Source organism: Chelonia mydas, chromosome 7 (genome assembly GCF_015237465.2).
Source record: "Chelonia mydas isolate rCheMyd1 chromosome 7, rCheMyd1.pri.v2, whole genome shotgun sequence".
NCBI lineage: Eukaryota > Metazoa > Chordata > Testudines > Cheloniidae > Chelonia > Chelonia mydas.
This window is the reverse complement of record NC_057853.1, coordinates 19224962-19246899: the sequence shown is the minus strand read 5'-3', so window position 1 is coordinate 19246899 and position 21938 is coordinate 19224962. Positions and strand designations below refer to the sequence as shown.

Here is a 21938-nt window from a genome sequence, read left to right as displayed (position 1 = left end):
CTCATTTTCGCCATCTGTAAAAAAGGGAATAAACAACATTTAAGTGATAGGGAGGCTGTGAGGATAAATAGGCTCTGATACTTTAAAGGTTATTTAGAATGTCAGCTCCATGAGGTATGGATCGTGTCTTCCTCTGCAGCGTGTCTGACATTTTAATAGCAATAAATCATTGCAAGAGCCATTTGAAAGACAACATTTGCCAACAGATACCTCATGGTCACTGATGTAATTTCCTGTTCTAAGCAGAGGGGAGGGCTGGAATCTCACACTCCACTGGGCAGAAACTTGGCAAATGCAGGCTTTTTATTGACAACCACTGTGCTCCTTGTCATGCTCAGCCAACCTACCCTGCACCTTCTTGTCTTCCTGATACAAACTGAGGACCAAATCCTACTTACAAAGAAGCCAGTGGGGCTTTCCTATGAGTAAGATAAGCAGCATTTGGCAGTAAAATTGAACAGAAGGCTCATCCAGAAAAAGGAGTAACATTCAGACCCTTCTTATCTCATTCTTAGAAATGTGAGCACCTAAGATTTATTACCCTTCTAGCTCATCAGCTCAGAGCTTAGGGCCCCATGTTGATTCTGCTGCAGGCCTGGCTCCCCTTGACTTTAATGTTCGGGGTTGAGGGCGCTACGTATCACCCAGAAGTTGGTCAGCACTTTGCCGGATTGGGCCCTTAATCCCCTTCATGTTGTCTAGGGCAGTGGTTCTCAAACCTTTTTTTTCGTGGACCACTTGAAAATTGCTGAGAGTCTCGGAGGACCACTTAATGATCTTTCCAAATGCTGTTTGTACTGTTAGCTAACTATTGTAATACACTTTGGATAAAAGCGCTATATAAAAAAACCTTAATAATAATTAACGTTTTTGTTGTTCTACAGATAAAAGCACACAACTTGTATTTTAATATCAGTAGCTTTACATTTCTAATAAAAAGAAAAGGAGTACTTGCAGCACCTTAGAGACTAACCAATTTATTTGAGCATAAGCTTTCGTGAGCTACAGCTCACTTCATCGGATGCATACTGTGGAAAATACAGAAGATGTTTGTTTTTATACACACAAATCATGAAAAAATGGGTGTTTATCACTACAAAAGGCTTTCTCTCCCCCCACCCCACTCTTCTGCTGGTAATAGCTTATGTAAAGTGATCACTCTCCTTACAATGTGTATGATAATCAAGGTGGGCCATTTCTAGCACAAATCCAGGTTTTCTCCCCACCCCACCCCACCCCACCCCCCCCACACACACAAACCCACTCTCCTGTTGGTAATAGCTTATCTAAAGTGATCATTCTCCTTACAATGTGTATGATAATTAAGGTGGGCCATTTCTAGCACAAATCCAGGGTTTAACAAGAACGTCTTGGGGGAGGGGGGATGTTAGGAAAACAAGGGGAAATAGGTTACCTTGCATAATGACTTAGCCACTCCCAGTCTCTATTCAAGCCTAAGTTAATTGTATCCAATTTGCAAATGAATTCCAATTCAGCAGTCTCTCGCTGGAGTCTGGATTTGAAGTTTTTCTGTTGTAATATCGCAACTTTCATGTCTGTAATCGCGTGACCAGAGAGATTGAAGTGTTCTCCGACTGGTTCATGAATGTTATAATTCTTGACATCTGATTTGTGTCCATTTATTCTTTTATGTAGAGACTGTCCAGTTTGACCAATGTACATGGCAGAGGGGCATTGCTGGCACATGATGGCATATATCACATTGGTAGATGTGCAGGTGAACGAGCCTCTGATAGTTTCTAATGTGATGGATATGCCCTCTCTCCCCCGCCACAGCAGCGCCCAAGCTGGGGCTGGGAAAGGGGGGGGGTCTCTCCCTCTCTCCCTGGCCGCGGCAGCCCCCGAGCTGGGGCTGGGAAGGCAGGGGGTCTTTCCCCCACCACAGCAGCCACAGAGCTGAGGCTGGGAAGGAGGGCCGTCTCTCCCCAGCAGCCACAGCCCAGGAGCTGGGGAAAGTCGCCTCTTTCTCTGGCTGCTGCAGTCCTGCACATCCCAAATTCCCCCCACCCCCTCTTCTAATCCCACTGCCCCCTCCCACCTACCCACCCATTCCTCCCAAGGCCACCATCTCATCTTACACGTGCGTTGTCTCCAGGGCCCAGGCACCTAATTAGTGGAGCCACTCCTGCACGGCTCCACTAATTAGGTGGGTGGCCCTTCATTCTCTTGTGTGCTGCCGCCCAGGCGTGCACCTTAGAGGGAACTATCCGCGGACCACCTGAATGGAGCTTGTGGACCACTGGTGGTCCACGGATCACAGCTTGAGAATCTCTGATCTAGGGCATCAATCAGTTAAATTGTTTTCTTCTCAAACTGCCTTTGGTGTTTTCCAAATGATTCTGACTGTCCCCTTTGCCATCCCCCCAATGCCCCTGGAGGCAGAGCAATCTCAGAGGTGCACCTTGGCCCCTGGTACACAGGGAGGGATAAGGGCTCCAGTGTTAATGCTTTTCATCAGTGTGTTGCTTTGAAGTTCAGCTACAATCAGAGTTAATAGGATTTTGATTTGAGTCATAAATCCAAGCTCAGGAGCGAACTGTGCTTTTGCTATCCTGTGGTTTCTGTTCACTCACAACTGTGTAAAGAAAGGAGTAAATAATCGTAAAATTAATGATGCATTTAAAAAAGAAAGGAAGAAAGGTTAGGGTTCCCCCCCCCCCGATTTTTAAGCTGGCGTAGCTGTTTGTAGTTTTCACTACTTTAGGTGCTAAGGGCCAATTTTTCAAAAAACAGGATTGGGGTAGCAATTGCAAAATAGGTGCAGAAATATTTGCACCTCTGTGGTGGGTTTTAAGAGTGAAATTACAGGGGAGAGAGATGGTGATCTTATTTCTGAAGTTCTAGCCAGAACCAAGGCAGCCTGAGTTATCCCAAGCCATTAAACAGCCCTTCAATGCCAGATGATCCTTATGAACCTTTAGAGTTGGCCTAGATCAGGGGTGGGCAAACTTTTTGGCCTAAGGGCCAAATCAGGGAATAGAAATTGTATGGCAGGCCATGACTGCTCACAAAATTGGGGTTGGGGTGCGGGCTCTGGGGTGGGGCTGGGGATGAGAGGTTTCGGGTGTAGGAGGGTGCTCTGGGCTGGGACTGAGGGGGTCAGAGGGCAGGAGGGGGCTCAGGGCTGGGGCAGGGGGTTGGGGCGTGGGGAGAGGCTCAGGGGATGCAGGCATGGAAGCAGTGGCATGTCCCATCTCTGGCTCCTATGCGGCGGGCAGCCCGGTGGCTCTGCACGCTGCCCCATCCACAGGCACCGCCCCTGCAGCTCCCATTGGAGCATGTAGGAGCCAGAGTGGGGCCACGCCACGGCCTCTGGGAGCTGCATGGTGTGGCCTCGACCCAGTGCCCTGGCCGGAGCAGGGACTGACCCAGCGCCCTGGCTGGAGCGGGGCTGAGCTGTTGGTGCGGCCCCCAACCCAGCGCCACAGCTGGAGCGGGGCTGAGCCGCGTGGTGTGGCTCTCAGGCCGGCTTAAAACGTCTCATGGGCTGGATCCGGACATTGGCAGTAGTTTGCCCACCCCTGGCCTAGATACATCGGTGCACTTGACTAGGTTTCCTTGGCTGAAAGATTGCTGGACCATTAATGTTGATTTTCAATAAGTCTTGGAGCACTGGGGAAGTTCCAGAAGACTGGGAAAAAACCAATGTTCTGCCAATTTTTAAAAAGGGTAAATGGAATGACCTGGGTAATTATAAGCCTGCCAGTCCGACATATATCCCAGGCAAGATGATGGAGCAGCTGATAGATAATTCCATTAATAAAGAATTAAAGGAGGGTAATGTAATTAATGCAAATTAACATGGGTTTATGGAAAATAGATCCTGTCAAAGTAACTTGTTATCTTTTTTTGATGAGATTACAAGTTTGGTTGATAAAGGTAATAGTGTTAACATAATATACTTAGACTTCTGTAAAGCATTTGATTTGGTACCGCACAACATTTTGATTAAAAAAACTAGAACAATATAAAATGAACATGGCACACATTAAGTGGATTAAAAGCTGGCTAACTGATTGGTCTCAAAATGTCATTGTAAAAGGGGAATCATCATCGAGCAGGTGTGTTTCCAGTGGGGTCCCTCAGAGATCGGTTCTTGGTTCTATGCTTTTTAACATTTTTATCAATGACCTGGAAGAAATCATAAAATCCTCACTGATAAAGTTTGCAGATGATACAAAAATTAGGGGAGTGGTAAATAATGAAGAGGACAGGTCACTGATTCAGAGGATAAACTGGGCACAAGCAAACAATGTGTGTTTTAATTCAGCTAAATGTAAACATATTCAACTAAAAACAAAGAATGCAGGCCATATTTACAGAATGAGGGACTCTAGCCTGGGAAGCAGTGATTCTGAGAAAGATTTGGGGGGCATGGTGAGTAATTGGCTTAATATGAGCTCCCAGTGGCCAAAAGAGCTAATGCAATCCTAGGAAGCATAAACAGGGGAATCTCAAGTTGGAGCGCAGAGGTTATTTTACCTCTATTTGGCACTGGTTCAACCACTGCTGGAATACTTTGTCCAGTTCTGGTGCCCACAATTCAAGAAGCATACTGATAAATTGGAGAGGGTTCAGAGAAGAGCCACAAGAATGACTAAAGGATTAGAAAATGTGTCTCACAGTGATAGACTCAAAAGAGCTTAATTTATTTGCGACATGCTTTAAAGGTTATTTAGAATGACATGCTCCCCTTTTGCTGATAGATGGAATGATTCTTAATTGCAGACAAAACGCATATCTTAAAGGTTGATAGCACTGGCCACCCAGCAGGCAATGTGCTGATCCTTTCCCGTGTCTCCCCACAGTTAAGAGAAAGGTTGATCCCTCATCTGTACACGCCCATTTATCTAGAACTTGCGGTAGCATGGGATAGTGGGCAGAGCTAGTGGACTGAACACAACATTAGGTGCCAAGAACACAAGAGTTCTGATCCTGTCTTTCCCACTGGGTCAGCGTGTAACCTTGGGCAAGTCATGTATTAACCTGATTGCAGTTCAGTTTCTGAAGATGAAATAATTACCCTCTTCAGAGAGGTGTGGTGAGGGTCTGATAAGCTACTGTTTACACAGCATTTTGAATCTATAAGACTGTCAGAAAGTGTCCCCCATCTGCAGCACCCTCTGGCATCAGCACAACCAGTATGCCAGCCTCAGTTTCCCCTTGAAGGGTTCCAGAAATAGTCCAAGCTGTCTTTCTGAGTATAAATAGCCCTTGCTGGGTTAATTTATTACAAAAGAAAACCCCATGCATATAAGCTATAAAAAAAACCAGGTCCGCCAACATACAGCCCTGGCATTTCTCAACATGCTCAGGCTCTCTGCAGCTCCAGCATCTCTCTCCACAAAGTGAGAGCCCTCACCCCAGCCTCCAGCCCTCTCTGATCCTCCAGATTCAGCTCTCTGGCTCATACAGCTAGCAGGCATCTCCCTCTGCTGCTCTCTGCCTTCAGTCCCCCCCCCCCAGCCTTCTCTGGCCAGAGCTCTCTGGCTCAGGAAGGCCAACAGTCAACTCTCTCTGCTAGCCACCTGGCAATTCCTCCCTCTTTCCAGTGAGGACCTGAGGAGCTTTCTGATTGCTGCAGGTTTCCCCAAGCAACTCTCTACAGCTCCTTCTGTCTATTCTCTGCTCAAGGAGTTCTCACCTGCCCCCTTCCTATCTTTCTTCAAGGACCTCCTCCCTCTAGAGCCCAGCTGCCCTCTTTTAAGCCTACCTGGGGAGTCAGGTGCACTGGCCTCTTCCTCTTAAAGGGCCAGTGTCACCCTGTGACAAAGACATTAAAGTGTCATATCTCTCTCTCCATCTATACTACCGTATTTCCAGAGTGCTCATCGCCAGCAGCTAAATATAGCAATAACATAAAGCATCATTGCTCTCTGAAACCAGATCTTCTTCTGTCTGCCTTCTTTGATTAGGTCATATTCCTATCACTATTAACATTGTCCCCCTTCCTCTCTTTCCAAGTCACTGCTAGAGCTGTGCAAACATTGAACAACGAAAGCTGAAGCCATATGAAACTCAGCTAGTTTGGGGAGTTGGACATGGAAATCAAACCAACTGAGGGGTTGTTGATTTTTGTTTTGTTTTGTTTTTTGTTGGAGGACTTTGGCAAGGTGTTTGGAGGATCAGCTTCCCTAATTCAGTCTCATTGGGATATTTTCCTGTATTTGGCCCACACAAGCCTGTTACTTAAAGTGAAACCCAATGGATATAAAATTTGAAAAATAGCAAAAAGGCTTATGTGAACCCAGCAAGCTTCATGCTGATTTGATTGCTTTGGCTCCTTGGATATCATTCTAAAATCTCTCTTCTGACCTTAGCTTCTGATTGGTTCTCTGCCTCTCTTTTTCTTATTTCCTCCATCTCGGCCTGAACAATTTTGTGATATTGACTATGAATGGTGCTATCAAATGATAAATTTTCCTGTATTGGTTCTTTATAGAGATGAAGATGAAGATCTAAGCTCTGATATATATGCAGCTAGGCAAATAAATGGGAAACAGCTCAGTAGCACTTGTGTAGGTAGTCACCACGGCAGATTCTCCAGGGGGTGCAATAGGCATGTGAGGTCATAATCCAGGACTCAGACTACAGAGCACTGACTGTTCTGTTTTTCCCCTTTTCTTGAGGACAGCAGAATCCTGGCAGCAGCCCCCTGAATGTGAAACACCAGTTTTTGAAAGTGGTGCAGCGCATATTCCAGTACCGCGTGCTACTCACAGGTCAGCAATATTAAAGCACTTCTAAACTTGCTATAGCAGAGACACGTCTTTCCTGCACTGTGCTGGGGCCATATGTAGATGGCAGGCCAGGGTTGGGGAGGACAGAATGCGGTCAGAACAATGGGCTGGAATCTCCAGGGAGGAACAATCTGTTTAATATATAATAGAGACATTACCATGTATTAATAGAGATAGGCCTGAGCTACAAATGTTTATCTAGGTCTGGAGAATGATTGAATTGCACACTGGACAGGCCACTGGGGGTTAATAGCAGCTATGGGCGTTGTGAAGGGAGAAAGACCCCTATCTAGTGAGATCATGCTGAAGTGTAACTGTAGGATTGGAGTGTGCAAAGTCAGACTCTTGTAAGCCTCATTTTCCTGGATTTACGCATATTGGTATCCATGGGTAGGAAAGGAAGCATGCCCAGACACTTGTTGTCAGCACATATGTTTGATTTTACTTATGATGCCATTCATAGCTTAGCCCATACCTGGGTCACTTAAAGCTAGAGATGATCCCAAACCAAAATCCTGGAGCCAACACCTCTGAACTCTGGAAAAACTCCAGTCTAAACTTTGCCACACCACAAAATCTCTCTTTATGCTTCCCCCTATCCCTGACATATGTCACACTCTGTAGAATGCTCTTTTTCTCCTCAAGAATGTCCCCTGAGGTTCTGGCTCCTTGTGGCTGCTCCTTCTCATCCTGTCCACTGCTAATCCACTCCAGCCAAAGCTGCAGTCTGTGGGAGGAGCAGCCTTTCATACAGAGATAGGACCCAGCATCATGTCATGAACACTCAGTGCCCTGGATTAGGATATTGAGGCTTCCTATAAGGGAACAGCAGTGAATTAGTTGGGGAGGGAAGTGGTGAAATGTAACAGCACAGCAGAAGTGGTGGAAGGTCAGTACATCAGATGGAATAACAGGAAACCAGAGAGCATTAGATGTAAAGATAAAGAACCATATTGGGTGTATGTATGTGTCTGGGTGGGGAAAGATGGGAGATGACCTAAGTGTGGGACAGGGAGAAGGAAGCAGTAAATCCGTCCCATACTCAACAGCTGATAAAAGGAAGAGCATATTAGAGGGACTCCTATAAATGCACCAGAACAAAGGGATTGTCTGAAATTATATTCACAGCACAGATTAGCAGCAGTTTCATCTTGCTCCAAACACATTGATCAAAGATGCAACTCATTTTTCACAGCTGTTTCTGCTTTTTTAGTAACAGTGACTCAAGTGAGCACTACATACCAGTAGGAGGATATTTTGGACTGACTTGCTTCCCTCTCTGGGTATATCTACACTAGGCAAGGGAGCCTTTCAAGAAACAGCAGTTGCGTGTGACATTTAGCTGTCTTGCTTTGTCCTTATAGAGGTTTAGTGCATCCATACAGCAACACTATTCTGATAGAATGGATTTAGTGTGTCCACACACACAGTGCCCCTTACCACCACCGTATATTCTGGGACTTCAGGTGCACTTAATCCTATGGGAGCCAGCACTATTGCTGAGAGTTTTAGGGCAGTTATCAAACACAAGGAACTGCATTGTCAGACAAAGTTAGGAGAAGCAGTGCAGCTGCAATGCTTGTGGCTTCCCATTCACACTTGGGAGAAACTATTGTAGATAGTATTGTAGATATCTACTGTAGATAGCACTGGTTCACGCAAACATGAGATAGTCTTTGTTCCGGGCATTGCAGCCAACTGGTATAACCAATGCTTGTAAATCACCGAGGATGGCTGTTGCATGCAGATACAAGGTATTGTATAGGCATTGCAAGACATTCTAAACACTGGAAAAAGGCTGATGTAGTGCCCATCTTTAAAAAAGGGAAGAAGGAGGATTCTGGGAACTACAGGCCAGTCAGCCTCACCTCAGTCCCTGGAAAAATCATGGAGCAGGTCCTCAAGGAATCAATTCTGAAGCACTTAGAGGAGAGGAAAGTGATCAGGAACAGTCAGCATGGATTCACCAAGGGCAATTCATGCCTGACTAATCTAATTGCCTACTATGATGAGATAACTGGTTCTGTGGATGAAGGGAAAGCAGTGGACGTGTTGTTCCTTGACTTTAGCAAAGCTTTTGACACTGTCTCCCACAGTATTCTTGCCAGCAAGTTAAAGAAGTATGGGCTGGATGAATGGACTATAAGATGGATAGAAAGCTGGCTAGATTGTTGGGCTCAACGGGTAGTGATCAATGGCTCCATGTCTAGTTGGCAGCCGGTATCAAGTGGAGTGCCCCAAGGGTCGGTTGCAGTGGGGGAGATTTAGGTTGGTATTAGGAAAAACTTTTTCACTAGGAAGGTGGTGAAGCACTGGAATGTGTTACCTAGGGAGGTGGTGGAATCTCCTTCCTTAGAAGTTTTTAAGGTCAGGCTTGACAAAGCCCTGGCTGGGATGATTTAATTGGGGATTGGCCCTGCTTTGAGCAGGGGGTTGGACTAGATGACCTCCTGAGGTCCCTTCCAACCCTGATATTCTATGATTCTATGAATGGGTGGCTGCAACAGTTCATCTAGTTTAGAAAAGTCATGTATGCTAGCAGATGCCCTCGGATGATAGGACAGGCAGGGTTTGTTAAGGTACAGTCATTCAATTTCTCTGCACAGTGTGAAAAATAAAATACACTGGCTCTTATGTTCACAACTAGCTGTTTCTACCCAGATAAGGAAAGGTATTTAATCTCAACACTGATTGCCAATTACTGTGCTACCGCCAAAAGGAGTTGCCCACATTAGTTAAATGTCTCTAGCCAAGTGCAGAGCATGCAGCTGGGAAAGGGAAACCTAAATACGGCATGCTAACACAGCACATTACCTCCCTGCCAGATTAGGCATTGAAAGGCACAATAGCAGACGCCTCCTAACCTTCCAGAATCCAGATGAGAGACCAGTACAGTTACGAGGTGTGGGAGGGTCTGGAAGAAGTTGAACTCACATGAGCGGGGGAGACTGAGGACGGGGGTGGGGGGGGATGTAGATCTGATTCTCAAATGTGAAATTTGGGGGCTTGCATGAATCAAAGAGCTAATTTAAAAGAGTAGATATTTTCAGGATTGGGATTTTATAAATAAAAGCACCCAGATACTACAGTGATGAGGGTCACATAAGGAACTAGAGAGAGAGAGAGAGAGAGAGAAATACCCTGACTCACACGAGTAGCCCTACCAAAGCCAATGGAACTACTTGAGTGGGTAAAGGTTTGCAAGATTGGCCTTTAAGTAAGATTTCTATTATATATAGTTTACAGAATCTATTTTCAAATTTTAATTTAGCTCCAGTGATCATTACTGAAATTCTCTATGTACAGAACACTGGAACGTTGAGAAATATTGAATTGTACTACTATGTCCACATAGTCCATTTTCCTATGAATATAGGAAATCAGTAATTATATTTAGTACCATGCTTTCAAATGGGAAAATAGAAAACATTCATCAGAAGATCATTTATTATCAAACTGTGTCACACTCAGCAGCTTCTCTTGGCTGAGAAACAGGGAAACATTTTAGTTAGTTCCAGTTACGAGGTTTTACACCTGCCATGTTTTGCTTTGAATCTCAGATTTGAATGAGTCCAAAAATATCAAAAACAAAAATTGGTAAAAAAAAAAAAAGCCAGGTTTAAATTTGGAAGGAAATTAAATCTGTCCAGACCTCCCTTTGTTTCCTAGATAGATGATTTCATAAAAGAGTAAAGGGTTATGGGATATTATGTTTGTGTGTTTCAGCTAGTCAAACCAAACTCTTTAATTATCTGGGAATTTACTGGGTGTTCTATATCTGATTGTTTCCTACAGATTACTTGAATAACCTTTGTCCTGACTCTGCAGAGTATGAAGACACACAAGGTAATTTCAAATGGCTAGAAGAGAAACTTTTATTTAGTATTATAAATAACTAGCAATGAGATCTGTCCCAGGAATATGTGAATGAAGCCCAGACTGCAATGGCATAGGTCTGATCTGAGGTCTCACTGCTAATTTAGGGGAGATTGCCTCTCCAGTATAAACTCTTTGAGCAGAGACCATACCTTTTTGTGTTTGTACAGGGCCATTTATATTAATTATTATTAATACAACAACTTATGGCATGACCGTCAACTCCCAATGGTATCAGAGCAGGCTGTGTCTGACCAGTCATACATTCAAAATGACCAAACTATATTATGAAAAAATCTGCTAAGAAAATCTGAAACTTCTGGATAAAAAATGAAGAGGTCTGATTTTTCTAATAGGAAAAAATATTGGCCAGAGTGATGCTGTGTTCATTCGTACAGCGTGATCTCAGGTTACATGGGCCTGACTGTTCTCTTACACAAGTGTAAATCAGGAGTAACTCCACTGGCGTGAATGGAGTTTATAGCAGTGTATAAATGGTGTAAGTAAGATCAGAGTCAGGCACAATGAGTTTGAAAGGCACAATATAAAGCTGCATTCTGTCCTGTTTCCGTATTTCATGTGGATAATGGCCTGAGGCAGGGTCTTCTCACAGAAATGGAAGTTCAAATTCCAATTCAGCGGCCGGTCGGTCGTTTCTGGTCATTGTCAGAGGCCTATGGTCACATTAACAAGGAAACTTGACCCACCTTCTAATACTGTGAGGAAGAAGGAGGAGGCAATCTTTCAAAGCAGGTTTGAGGTCATGTGCAGGGCAAGTGAGAGGGAGGTCAGACTGCTGTTATCTGCCTCCTACCTTGCCTCCTCAGCTTGTGAATAAATAAAGGCAAGCATGAGCCACAGAACTGGGATCCAATTCCATATTTCAAAAACTCAAAGTTCTGAATTGTTTGGGCTCAGCACATTGGGCTAGCCAGAGAATTTTAATCCAGATCTGTATTTAGGGATTCTGGAAGCCACCTCCACCTGCCCAAAATTCAAGGTTGATGAAGGATTGGTTCATATCCAGCTCTAGAACAGAGAGCAGAGCAAAGTCTCTGACAGTCCCTTGCTACTTCACAAGCACAAGCAGTAAAGATCTGGAGGTGAAGATTTGGGGCATTCCTATAGCTCCAGCATGCAGAGCCTACAGATAGAGAACTGAGTGAACATAAGCATAGCTCAGACTTTTTGGTTCATTCCCAGAGCTCAGCCACCAGCTAAATCCTAGTCCAGTCTTGGCATACCCATGCTGGGTATGATATTTCTGAAGTGAAGTGGGATGGCCGGATGTGTTTATTTGCATGCCATTACCCAGAATGAACTTGCAGCTCACCATTGTTTTGCACTGGTGCTGATGCTGCAGAGGTCTGGAATCAGCAAGAAGGCTTGGCCTATACTTGTTCCTTGAGCTCTGACCAGCACACGTACACTTGAGAGACAACGTATCAAAATCAGCTTGTTCAAAATAAAGAACAAATGAGGTGCTCAGCACCTATCAGGATATGGTCTTCTAGTTGCTTTGGAATAATCTTCATGGGCTACTCCCACTGAAGTCAATGGGAGTAGTATGAGGTCACAGGGGGATCAAGGCTAATGTTATATTAATCAAGCAAATACTGTTCTCGGGCCATCCAGTGTGAACCTGGAGTAACTAAATTGAAATGAATTGGGTTACTCCTGATTGACCTTATATATAACTGAGAGCAGAACTTGGCCCACCATTTAAAGCACTAGCCATAAGCTAAAGATAAACTGTCATGCTTACAAAAAACTGCTACTGGAAGATATGTCACAAGATGATGTGGTGAAATTCAAAAGCACTTAAAGATGGTCCCATGAGCTTTCTTGTTTGGGGCAAGCTTGGCTCATGGTATTATAGCAAGAGGGAGACAAAGGGAAGGAAAGAGGGGACCCGATGTGGAAAGCAAGTAGGACTGTTTGGGATCCTAGTTATTAAGGGCAGCTTGCCCCTGAAGGTGCCAATGCAGCTTAGCCAATGCATTTCTTTAAAAGATGTATTTATAACAAGGTGGGATATAGGTTGCTTTTTCTAACCTCTCATGTGCTTTGTGCCTTTCTGTGTTGCTTCACCCCTCAGCTGCCTTACTCATTGTCTCTGAAATTACGGACCGAGCCAACGACAGCATGCAGCAAGGGGTGAGTTGTGATTTGATGATTGGTACTGTCTTCTCTGTGAGTTTGCTGAGGAGTGTGTCACCCCACTGTACTATCCCAGAAACCCAGATCCTTTAGCCGAGGGTAAGTACTCCACGGTGTGCTCCAGATCTAGGCTCCATGGGTTAAATTCTGCTCTTGTTTATACTGGAGTAAATCTAGAGCAACTCCACTGACTTCAGCATATTTTGCAAGATGTAAGCCAGTGCACAATTCAGCCCAAAGTCTTTGTTTTCTCTTTGGCTGTGGGTGTGTTAATATTGCACACTGAGGAATGAGTGAGTGGGACACTGTAAATTTCATGGACTCTGCTTCCAATCTGGGATGTATACAGGTATGTAACCTTAGTTAAAGACATCATAGGTCTGATCTTGCTCCCACTGATGTTAACAACCCTGATTCTGAACTCACTAAGGGTATGTCTACACAGCAGAAGCTGTGCATGGGCTAACCTACCGGCGCTAGCTTGAACCAGGCAGCGTGGGTAACAATAGCCGTGACAATACCACAGTGTGGGCTTCAGTGCAGGTCGTAGAAGCCTGGCATGGACCCTGGGTATATATTCGGCTTGCTAGCCAGATCTGAAACCCATGTTGTGCTGTCTTTACTGCTATTGTTGCTTGTGCTAGCTGGATTCATGCTAGTTTGAGCAGGCTACCCTGTACAGCTTTTACTGTGTAGACATACCCTTATGTGGGTTATAGGTTTTTACTAATGTATAATTCCATTGACTTCAGAGGAGTTACTCCTGATTTACTCTCATGTAGATCACAATCCAGTACAGTTGGACAAGATTTTCAAATATAGGATCCTATTAGATTAGGTGTCTAAATACAGATTTAGATATCTTAAATAAATTACCTGATCTTCAAAAGTGCAGAGCACTCAGCAGCTCCCACTGAGGTCAGTGTGTGTTACTAGCACCCTGTGGCTGGAGATTAGAGCCCCAGGATGTTAGCAAAGATAGTCTGCAGATAACTGTTCTTCTAGCCATTTGCTCACAGAGAGCAAAATCCTGTTTCCATGTAAGTCAATAGGAGTTTTGTTATCTACATTAATAAGAAGCAATATCAAGTTCAGAATACAGGAGGTACTGGGCTTGATCCTGATCTTACATATATTGGTTTTATACCAATGGAACAAGTTCCACTTGAGTTTTTGGTAACGAGTACTTTCCCATTGGTTCCAGTGGAGTTCTTCCTGATTTACATTGGAGTGGCAACATGATCAGGGCCACTGTGGTTCTCTATACTGCATTATACCAGCCATTTTTATCTTATATAATTTGATCGGGGGCTCAATGCTGTCCTTGGATGCATGTTCTCAATTCCATTGACTTTAGCTAAAGCACAAGAGACAGAATTTAACCCAAAGAGACAATTAAGAGCACCACAGGTTTCTACGGTGCCTTGAAACACTGCCTTAGAAATACCTTCACAAACCAACATAAAATATTAATAATGCTATTTGTGAAGCACATGCTCCTCCTCTTACCAAGGCACTCTGGCCTCTACACTAACCATTCAATTATTATTATTATTTTATTATAAATAATATGTAGATTTTAAGGTCAGTGACCTTCTGTATACCTTGTGGCTGAAATGAAGCATATCTTTTAGGAGGCCTCTAATCTGAATTTAAAGACTTCAAGGGACAGGGAATATATCATATCTAGGGTCTTCCCAAATTCACGGCCATGAAAAACTCATCACAGACCGTGAAATTTGGTCTCCTCCTGTGATATCTGGTCTTCTGTGTGGTTTTACCCTCTACTATACATATTTCATGGGGGAGACCAGCGTTTCTCAAATTGGGGGTCCTGACCCAAAAGGGAGTTACAGGGGGGTTGCGGTATTGCCACCCTTGTTTCTGTGTTGCCTTCAGAGCTGGGCGGCCAGAGAGTGGCAGCTGTTGGCCAAGTGCCCAGCTCTGAAGGCAGCGCCCCGCCAGCAGCAGCACGGAAGTAAAGGTGGCAATACCATACCATGGCGTCTTTACTTCTGCGCTGCTGCCTTCAAAGCCGGGCGGCTGGAGAGTGGCAGCTGCTCACTGAGGGTCCAGCTCTGCAGGCAGCAGCATAGAAGTAAGAGTGGCAATACCCCTTGAAGCCACCATCTCTAGCTGCCCAGCTCTGAAGGCAGCGCCACCACCCCCAGCAGCAGCTCAGAAGTAAAGGTAAAGGTAGCAGTACTGCAACCCTCCCTACAATAACCTTGTGACTCCCCCCATAACTCCTTTATGGGTCAGGATCCCTACAATTACAACCCTGTGAAATTTCAGATTTCAATAGCTGAAATCATGACATTTATGATTTTTAAAATTCTGTGGCCGTGAAATTCACCAAAATGGACCGTGAATTTGGTAGGGCCCTAATCATATCCCTGGGGAAGCTGTTCCAATGCATATTTACCCTCCCTGTAAAAATTCACATTTTATGTCCCGTTTGAACTTCGCTGACTTTACATTTCCAGCCTTGGGATCTTGTTATGCCTTTGTCTGCTAGACAAAGAACCCATCAGTACCAGATACCTTTTCCCTGTGTAGGTAATTATATACTGCCATCTAATCACCTCTTGCCCGTCTCTTCAGTAAGCTAAATAATAATAATGATGATGATGATGACGACGACAATCATTCATACTTCATAAAATGCACAATCCAAAAGATGAGCAAAATAGACAAACATCCTGGCATCAATATGGAAAGGAAGAGGAGAATGATGTGAATTAAAGTATCAAACAAGTGCTTTTGAGAAAGGTTTTATTTTCAGACAATGATTTTAAAAGCCCGTGATTTTAAAGGTGACAAAATGGATGGATTTAGGCAGAAGCTATGGGGCATGAAATCCACCCCTTTGGGGCTGCCACAGCAACATACTTGTCACCTGCTGTCCTAGGGATTCTCTAGGTGCCCTGCCAGCATGAGGAATGAGAGCCTTTGGTAAGAAGTGGAACCCCAAGTGTTCAGCATGTAAATCCACATTGTCTTTCATCTTTTAAAAATGAAACCTTCATGTTTTGTTCAGAGGAAAAGTGCAAGCAGCTGTTTGCAGCACATGAGTCCTTGGAGCCAAGAATGTCAACTTTTGCTCACATCTGGCAAGCTCTGATGCTCAGGTTTAAAAGTCGTGTCTCTGGTATGCGCACCAAGGCCATAAATACGCCAGCATTTTCATGAGCTGTTTAACAGCACAGATTTCAGTGACACTCTCCTCACGGATCGAGACCAATCCTCCGCCGCAACTTTTAATGTTTTTACAGCAGAGAGATAGGCAGCAGGTAAAACTGGTCCTATGTTTCTGAAGGGAAGAAAACTGCTTTAGCAGAACTGCTGTGAGCAGTGCTAGGGGAAGAGACTGAAACTCTAATCCAGCTCCCCTTGAAGCCAATATTAAAAGCTCCGTAGAGTTCCAGAGGATCAGGACTGATCCCAACATTTTTTGCCATATGACCTGAGCAGGTTTCTCTGTTCATGCAGAGATGGACTCCAGCCACGAGAATTGGATCGGTAGTTTAGGACCTAGGGTTTTGGTTTGCCCTGATAACGTGCACCACAGATAGAGGCCATTTGCAAAATTCTGATCTCGTTCTGAACATCCCAAAGTTCAGGGATGTTTGGATATGTGATTTTTGGTGTAAATCCATTTCCACTTCTTTGTTTTAAAGTTTATTCCTTTTTCTTTGCCATCTATCTGGGAACAAATCTCTGTTATCCCTTAGTACAGCAGTGTCACACATCTGGTCCAATTAGTGTATGTATGTGACCTCCCATGACATATTCAAATTCTGCAGAAGCTAAACCTTCATCTCAAAAATAGCACCAGAAAGATGAACTCTTCCATACTTGGAAGCATAGATTCAGTTCCTATACAACTGGCTCCCTAATGCTTTCCTTCCCCCATTTCCTCCCCTGGGGGGCACATCAGAGAATCTGCGCAGCATTTGGAGATTCTTTGGGCATTATAGAAGTGGTGGACTGTATAATTTTTGCTGATTAGGAGTTTATTTCAGAACCATTTCCTCTAAACTTCTATATTGACTTACTTTATTTTTATCATATTATTATCACAATAATAATATCATATTATTAAACCAGTGACATGGAAGAGATTAAACACAATTTCCTCCTTCCCCAACTTCTGTAAATGCACTTGGTTTTTTTGAGGGGCAGGTTTCTTGAGAGTCAAATTGCTGGTCTTGGAAGCTGTATTCCCGCTATCGTAACCCACTCATATACAAGCAAACACAAATCCGCAGCTCCTTCTTCTCTTATTCATAGATTATCAATGCAAAGCAATTAACAGCTTACAGAACAGACTCAACAGAGTCATTCCGAATACAATATTAATAACTTGACGTGTACCTGGATGAATTCCTAGACTATAATTTAGACTTGGGATAGGAGGGAGAGTCCTGTTGGTACTAACACATTATCCTACACTTCCAAATCTAACAGGAGCATTGAATTACAGCCTGTGTTTTCTATGGCACACCAAGCATTAATTTATTAGCTTTTTCTTTAATGGTAACAATACTCTAGCGCCTTTTCCCCTAGCAACTTTTATCCCAGGAGTTCAAAACACTTTACAAATATTAATTAGCCCCACAGCACTCATGTGAGGTAGGAAAATATTTGCATTTTACATATGCACGAATAGAAGCCCAAAGTAGACCACTGTCACACAATATTAGAGGCACCTATTGCTCTAAGTAAGAGGCATTCAGGACTTTGAGCTAAGAAAGGGACGTATTACCCTTTAAACCTCTACAGTCTATTACAGGTCCTGAGGCACTAAGAGTTATACATCATAGTTGCTGTTAACTACTGGTAAATTCCTAAGGAAATTTGTCCACATAGACAAAATGATAATAACTTCATTGCCTTATGGAAGCTGTAGTTCATGGCTAAGCTAGCCAGATATGAATTTCCTATATCTGCAGTATTAATTGGGTGGTGCTGTTTTTTGACTCCTGGGTCCTAGCTTGTAAATGTGAATTGGAATACGGAGAGTTATTAGCATTGTTTAATGTAGGTTGAATGGGATGGGTCAGAGTATTGGTAATAGACTATGAAGTCTTTCATTTCTAGGTCACTGGTTTGAATCTTGACAGAATAAGCACTAAAAGTAATTATCATTTATGGCTGTTTGGTTGAAATGAGATTTTGAATTTTAAAATATTAACAACTTGATTTGTTTTGCTTGAAATTAGGAATGCTTGTTCATGAAAATAGAATGATATCCTGATACTTTGCAGGCTTGTGAGCAAATAAAATCCTTGGAATACGACTCAGTCTTGAGTGTGTTGCTGATCTGGGCTGTTACACGGTCTTTTGGAAAAACAAAGCTTTTCAGTTTAGTTTTTAGTCTCAATTTAGGACTGTAACTTTTAACATGAAGGTAAACCCATTGCATTGGGCAGGACAAAAACAAGCCATCGTGAGCCGCAGCACATCATGTCCTGTCTCAGCATTGAGACATGAAGACATCACACTGGCCTGAAATATTTTCAGGACACTCTGAAGGTCCTGAAGACGAGACTGCAGGATGCATAATGAATAGTGCCTTCTGAATCTGTATCGACAAGATCATAGACATACCTACTTTACCCAACTCCTCTCTTTGTCAATGATCCTAAAAGAATATAAAATGCACTGGAATCATCACTAGAGGGACTTATAAGAGATCTCAGTTATACCCATGCAATCCCATTGACTCTGATATTTAGGGAATATCCTGATGTAGATCAATGAAGGGTGAGGGGGAGCAGCCCATTGTCTACCAGAGCAGAAAACTGCAGTCAAGACAGAAAAGCTGTTAGACAATGGAGCATTTTCCCCTCTTTGCAGTGACCTGCATCAGGATGGTCCCAAGGCGGATGTCGGACTCTGTGGCTTGCACAGATATATAGCTGAAAATTTAGCCCAAAAGCAGTTAGTTTGGGCAGCACAGTCCTAATTTTTAGCCCTGAATGTATTCCAGTGAGGTCCCATTGCTGCAGCTGGGCAGCTGCTTTTGGTCTCCTACTGCAATAGTGATCAGAAGAAATCCTGACTAAATCTCCTGAGCTTGTCATCCAGATCCCTTGGTATCCAGGATTTCAACAGTACCATCTGCCAAGTAAAAAGGGGCTGGGGAGGGTGGAATGTCACCCTTAACAGAGAGACCTGAGATGCTGATAGAGACTCTTTACCAAAGTTTTCAAAGCATGACAAGAATTAAAACCTCTTCCCTTCCCCCAGCACAAATAAGTGCCTTCTGATTGATACCATTCCTTTAATGGGAGCATCGGTTTGCTTAGATTCATTTTACGTGCCGAGTGCTAAGTGGATACAACTTGCCCCCGCTCGTTTATTGTGCCTGCGCTGCTCAGGCCAGGTAAGCAGGGAACAGTATCAGACTTTGGTAATGAGCTCCCTGATCTTTGCAAGGCTTTTGAAAGGAAGGACTGTGCTCGCTAGTTAACCTTTCAGACCCCTGGTACAAATCTATTAATCCTGAATGCAAAAACCCCAGATAATCCTAGTAATGGTTCTAAAGTATAAAGACGTGCTTTCAATTACCCTTGTCACCTCAGCAAGAGCAGCTATTTGGTAAAAGGAGACAGCAGTGAGTGGGCCCTTAGGGGGTGTATTTACGGGAGAGAGGAGCAGCATACTTTGCCTCCAGCTCCTGGCTTCCTGGGTTGTGGAGGAAGAATGTCACTACAGAGTGTAATGTATCCATGTATTTATGGACTATAAGGTGGATAGAAAGCTGGCTGGATCGTCGGGCTCAGTGGGTGGTGATCAATGGCTCGATGTCTCATCGGCAGCTGGTATCAAGTGGAGTGCCCCAGGGGTCGATCCTGGGGACGGTTTTGTTCAACATCTTCAGTAATGATCTGGGTGATGGGATGGATTGCACCCTCAGCAAATTCGCAGCTGACACTAAGCTGTGGGGAGAGGTAGATATGCTGGAGGGTAGGGATAGGGTCCAGAGTGATCTAGACAAATTGGAGGATTGGGCCAAAAGAAATTGGATGAGGTTCAACAAGGACAAGTGCAGAGTCCTGCACCTAGGACGGAAGAATCCCATGCACCGCTACAGGCTGGGGACCGACTGGCTAAGTGGCAGTTCTGCAGAAAAGGACCTGGGCATTACAGTGGACAAGAAGCTGGATATGAGTCAGCAGTGTGCCCTTGCTGCCAAGAAGGCTAATGGCATATTGGGCTGCATTAGTAGGAGCGTTGCCAGCAGATCAAGGGAAATGATTATTCCCCTCTATTCGGCACTGGTGAGGCCACATCTGAAGTATTGCGTCCAGTTTTGGGCCCCCCAGTACAGAAAGGAGGTGGACAAATTGGAGACAGTCCAGCGGAGGGCAACAAAAATTATTAGGGGGCTGGGGCACATGACTTATGAGGAGAGGCTGAGGGAACTGGCTTATTTTGTCTGCAGAAGAGAAGAGCGAGAGGGGATTTGATAGCAGCCTTCAGCTACCTAAAGGGGGGGGGTCCAAAGAGGATGGAGCTAGGCCAGTGGAACGACTGAGCTACGCTGTTCTCAATGGTGGCAGATAACAGAACAAGAAGCAATGGTCTCAAGTTGCAGTGGGGGAGGTCTAGGTTGGATATTAGGAAAAACTATTTCACTAGGAGGGTGGTGAAGCACTGGAATGGGTTACCTAGGGAAGTGGTGGAATCTTCATCCTTAGAGGTTTTTAAGGCCCGGCTTCACAAAGCCCTGGCTGGGATGATTTAGTTGGTGTTGATCCTGCTTTGAGCAGGGGGTTGGACTAGATGACCTCCTGAGGTCTCTTCCAGCCCTAATCTTCTATGATTCTATGATCAGTAATGGGCACTGTGTTGGGATAGGAAGCGGCAAGTGGGAGCGTCATGGGCAGACAGATGTATTGTAATCCAACCACAGGTGGGGAAGCAGCTCAATAAAGCCCCACAAAACTGTTAGGCCCCAGTAGGTCAATCTGGTCCTAAAATCCCATTTGGCCCTACCCTGTCTGGGTGTCTCTGCTTTGACTCCAAACTGCTTAATGTCAATGTTATCTCTTGGTGGGGAGTGAAGGGAGGGTACGTCTGCTTATCTAAAGAACAATCACCATCCCACCTCCTAAACTCTCTTTTTCTCCCTCAGGAAAACTTGCAGAAGCTGGTACACATTGAGCACAGTGTCAGGGGGCAAAGCAACCTCCTCCAGCCAGGAAGGGTGAGTGCTGCAGTCGGACCTCCTGTGATAAGGACATTGTTTTCCACCAGCTTTATTTCTGTCTGTATGGATGGCAAGCTTTCAGACCTCATGTCTACAGGTGTTGTTTACTGGGCCGTTCCGATAAGAGTTGAAGCCCTGTTTTATGTAAAAGACCTTCACTCTGCCAGCACTGAGACAGACATGCCAAGTGTCTCTTGTTAGGAGCGACAGGAGTAGCCCCTATTTTCTAAGCAAAGTAGCAATCAGTTTCCCAATGTAGCTGTCCCCAAAGCTCACCAATACAGTGTATTTCATTAGAGTCACTATCATTTTCCCCATAATGTCCATGTTTAAAGTTCTCAAGTGCTGGCAAGTACAGACTGTTGGCCTCGGAGCTTTGCAGTTGTATTTGGCTGGGTGAAAAGCCTGGAGTGAGGGAAAATGGCGTGTTTTCATTATTGTTATTCTTCTCATTCCCCAGAGGTATTTTTCATGTAATATATAATTTATAAGTGATACAGAAATAGAAGTATCACATACAGACACACACACACACTGTACCTAAATATCTCTTCACTAGCTTTGCCTTGTCTTCCACATTGGATTCAAGCTGCTTGTCCTCACTTTCAAGCCCTCACAGTTCAGCTCCCCTCCCCCCATCCCTCTGCTTAATCTTCCTTTCTTGAGCCCTACAAAACATGAAACTTCCCTTCAGTATAACAACATCTTAAAACAAAAACTTTAGGTAACTCTCAAAACGTGCATACTACTAATCTAAGGAACCGCAGAATCTCACCATTGCAGCCCTCATCTACCTTTTCCTCTACCACGCTAGGTAATGTTTTAACTTGGGGCCTGATTTTACCATCCCTAACTCATGAGATTTGCAGGATTGGGCCCTTCAATTGTAAACTATTCTGGAAGGGAACACTAGGTCAGAT

At 44.2% G+C, this 21938-nt stretch overlaps 1 protein-coding gene across 6 annotated transcripts in view; it reads left to right on the top strand.

Annotated features, from left to right (window-relative positions):
- The window catches only part of FGD5 (FYVE, RhoGEF and PH domain containing 5), a 155197-nt gene that overhangs the window by 102665 nt on the left and 30594 nt on the right, over positions 1-21938 (top strand). For 4 of the 6 annotated variants that reach the window (XM_043552084.1, XM_043552085.1, XM_043552081.1 and 1 more), the window contains exons 8-11: positions 6656-6743; positions 10557-10607; positions 12736-12794; positions 20944-21015. In XM_043552084.1, the coding sequence (XP_043408019.1) occupies positions 6656-6743; positions 10557-10607; positions 12736-12794; positions 20944-21015 (270 nt within the window). The remainder of the gene's footprint in view (positions 1-6655; positions 6744-10556; positions 10608-12735; positions 12795-20943; positions 21016-21938) is intronic. The other 2 variants (XM_043552082.1, XM_027822393.3) reach the window with 1 other exon arrangement.